Source organism: Quercus robur, chromosome 2, assembly GCF_932294415.1.
Source record: "Quercus robur chromosome 2, dhQueRobu3.1, whole genome shotgun sequence".
NCBI classification, from domain to species: domain Eukaryota; kingdom Viridiplantae; phylum Streptophyta; class Magnoliopsida; order Fagales; family Fagaceae; genus Quercus; species Quercus robur.
The window spans coordinates 13,868,066-13,871,742 of NC_065535.1; the positions used below are offsets into that span (position 1 = coordinate 13,868,066).

Below are 3,677 nucleotides of genomic sequence, written 5' to 3' on the forward strand. Positions count from 1 at the left end.
GCCATGATCCTTGTGAAATCAGTAGTACTTGTTCTTATCACGGACGTTAGGAGATGAGTGTAATGATCTCGACCACTTGAGATAGTGTTCGTCCTTAATTTGCATTAAAATTTTGTCAACAGGCATAACTAGAGGGGTAAATTTTATCGTCCGAGGACCTTTGTCTTCTTTTCTTTTGTTCCCGTCATTATTCCAATGATCTGGGCGTTCCCTCTTTTAACCCCTACGCTCGTCATCCCTTCTTCCTTTGTCTCCTGGCTTTTCTACATCCTCTATAGTTGCTAAAGCGTCTTCAGCATTCATGTACTTCTGTGTTTTTAGGAGCATTTCTGCCATCGTCTTTGAAGGGTTCTTCGCGAGTGAAGTCACGAGATCTCTGGATCTCAGTCCCGCTTTGAAGGTCGTCAGCTGTACCTTGTCATCAGCTTCGTCTACCTCGAGGGTCTCCTGAGTAAAGCATTTCACGTATGACCTCAAGGTTTCCTTTTCTCCCTGCCTAATGGTGAGTAAGTGGTCCATTGGCCTCTTAGGACGCTGCCCCCCAATGAAGTGACGCAAGAAAGCACTGCTTAACTGCTCGAAGTTGTCGATGGACGATGTGGGCAATTTAGTGAACCATTCTCTTGCAGCCCCTTTGAGAGTGGTGGGAAAGGAACAACACAGTATCTCGTCGGGTGGCTGTTGAAGGACTAGTATCGTTTTGAAGGTATTAAGGTGATCCTGAGGGTCTTTGAGCCCGTCGAACGGCTCAAGTTAAGGTAGACGAGATTTTGACGGCATGGGGCATTCAAGGACTGCTATAGTGAAAGGCGAATCCGTGGCCCTTACCATTCTATCTACGCTTCGGTCCGTCTTCTCCTTGATGGCATTCCTCAATTCATCCATCTCCTTCCTCATCTCTCGAAGGAGATCTGAATTCTGCTCGTCCGAAGTAGTAGGTCTTTGATGAATACTCCTCCTATGGCTATCCCCTTCCCCCTCCGTGTTATCCTTGGACTGATTCTCTTCCTGTTGAACCTGTTGAAGTCGTAGCTTCATTTCCTGATTTTGTTTGGTGAGTTCTTCAATGGTGGTCGCAAGAGCTTGAACTTGCTGGGCCAAGGCTGCGGAATCTGGATTGGATTCCATCTGAATGTAGAAGTTGATGGAAACTACGTTTTCAAATATGAATCCGAAAATGTCGTCCCCATAGACGGCGCCAAACTGATGAAGCGTGAGTTCTTCAGTCAAAGTGGGCAGATGGAACCAATCTCCAGTTTGTGTGAATGTATCCTCAAAGATGGTCACCAGTGTGGTCGGGAATTTACCCTTTATACACTAATTATTAAACTAAGGGAAATGTTAATACTATCGGTGCTTGTTAATGATGATTTATTGTTGGGTCCAGCTAATAAAAAATTAGTATGAATTGATGAGATGACTGAAAATATTGGTGACACATGTCAGCAATTGATTGGATTGCTTATATCATTGTTTACACGCATCGGATGTCATTACTTACACGCACCGATGTGTGCATTTTGCATGTTTTTTTTTTTTTTTTTATAATGTTTTTATTTCAAGACACTTGGCAAATTTCCGTTGGTTCCTGAATGGTGATGGTAGAAACCAGTTGTAATACGTGGCGCTTCATAATTGGCCGTACTTTGTAGACTTAGTAGTATGATGTGTCAGCTTGTGATAGGTCAGAAATTTTCTCTCTCTGCACTAATTATTAAATTAAGGGAAATGTTAATGTTATTGGTGCTTGTTAAGGATGATTTATTGTTAGGTCCAGCTAATAAAAAATTGGTATGAATTAATGAGATAACTAAAAATATTTGTGACACATGTCAGCAATTGATTGAATCACTTATGTCATCACTTACACACATCGAATGTTATTGCTTACAAGTGTTGATGTGTGGCATGTGTCATTGCTTACACAATTGCCGATGTGTGATTGACATTTTGCATGCTTTTTTTTTTTTTTTTAAATGTTTTTATTTCAAGACGGTTGGCAAATTTCGGTTGGTTCTTGAATGGTGATGGTAAAAAGTAGTTGTAGTATGTGGCGCTTCATAATTGGTCATATTTTGTGGACTTAGTAGTATGGTGTGTTAGCTTGTGATAAGTTGAGAATTTTCCCTCTCTACACTAATTATTAAATTAAGAGAAATGTTAATGCTATTGGCGCTCGTTAAGGATGATTTATTATTGGATTTAGCTAATAAAAAATTGGTATGAATTGATGAGATGACTAAAAATATTACTGAAATGATAAGTGGAACTCAAAAAGTTAGCTCCACTAGCTCTACTCCCTATAAAACGATACCATGTCAGTAATATTAAAATTAAATAAGTGTAAGACATGTCAGCAAAAATAATTACTCACTAACAAATTTACAAGTATTAGTGAATAGTTATTTATATATATATTTCATTTATTGAGTTTTGATATAAATGAAAAAAAAAAAAAAATTTGACATATGATTTTGACATAAAATTATTTCTAACACTACCCTTAAATTAATTATTTGGCCCAACAGGTTAACGACAAATAAATTAAAGAAACCCACCAACACCAATCAGGAAAGCTCAGGTGTCAAACCTAAACAAATTTCATTTGTCCCCGGTCACCAAACATGCCCAATCTCCATTACCAGCCAAACACCCCATCCTTAGCTCCACCGATTGCCACCGCCTCACTCTTTATTTTTGTTTTCTTATGGCTATACCCCTTGGTTAGTATTGAGTCTATTGAGCTTTCTGCACTTCAGCTACCTGGAGGTCTCGGATATGGTGATATTGGCAATCACGTTGTTGTTGCAGAGAATGTTTTAGATACCACTCGGTTTGCTGGGGTTTAATTTAAAATATGTTTGTGTATCTCGCAAATTTGTTGCCTTAGGATTGTTTAGTTTATACAAAAGTCCTGGATTTACACGAGATCGGTATGTACTTTTTTTCATGGGTCCTGACTCTTTCTTTAGAATATCTGAGACCACTTCGTAAAAAAAAAAAAAAAAAAAAAAAAAAGAAACAACAACAACAACTATGGCAGCAACATTTGGTGGAGTTGAGGTCGCCGATAACTGAGGATAGGGTTGTTTGGCTGGAACTGATGAAGAGTGGGCTTGTTTGGTCAAAGGGGACAGATGAAATCTATTTTACATTTGACTCCTCAGCTTGACTGGTAGGTGCTTACGTGTTTATATTTATTTATTCATTTTCCGTTTACCATTTGGCGGTGTATATTTATCCATAACAAGTGATAGGCGCCTTTTTTAAAAAAAAATTATTTTTTATTTTTCTTAGGATCTATTACAACATAAATTAATTTTTTGAACGGTGATTAAACTGAAAATAATTTTCAATTGATCATAAAATAAGTCTCTTTAAGAGTTAATTTTGCCAAATAGCATAATTTTAGAAAAAATTTAGAATAAATACATCTAATCAAACTTATTTAGTTATGTATAACTTTTTAAAAATTCAAATTTGTCAAACTCGAGTTTCAAGCATTATGATTGTGCGTGTTTGTTTCTAAAAAAAATTATATATATATATATATATATATGTATATATATAATTGTCATGCGTGTCCAGAGTTTAATAAACTCAAGTTACCACTTGTGTGTGATGACTGATAATGCATAAACATGATCATTCAATAGTCATCGTTACTACCAATGAAA

The 3,677-nt window shown here is 36.9% G+C and overlaps 1 protein-coding gene across 1 annotated transcript; it reads right to left on the reverse strand.

Annotated features, from left to right (window-relative positions):
* Positions 1 to 216: 216 nt before the first annotated feature.
* On the reverse strand, positions 217 to 1,128 carry LOC126695159 (uncharacterized). Its single transcript, XM_050391814.1, has 2 exons — positions 829 to 1,128; positions 217 to 678 (listed from the first exon to the last, which is right to left on the reverse strand). Exons 1-2 carry the CDS (start codon positions 1,126 to 1,128, stop codon positions 217 to 219), a joined length of 762 nt encoding a protein of 253 aa, XP_050247771.1.
* Positions 1,129 to 3,677: the final 2,549 nt, after the last annotated feature.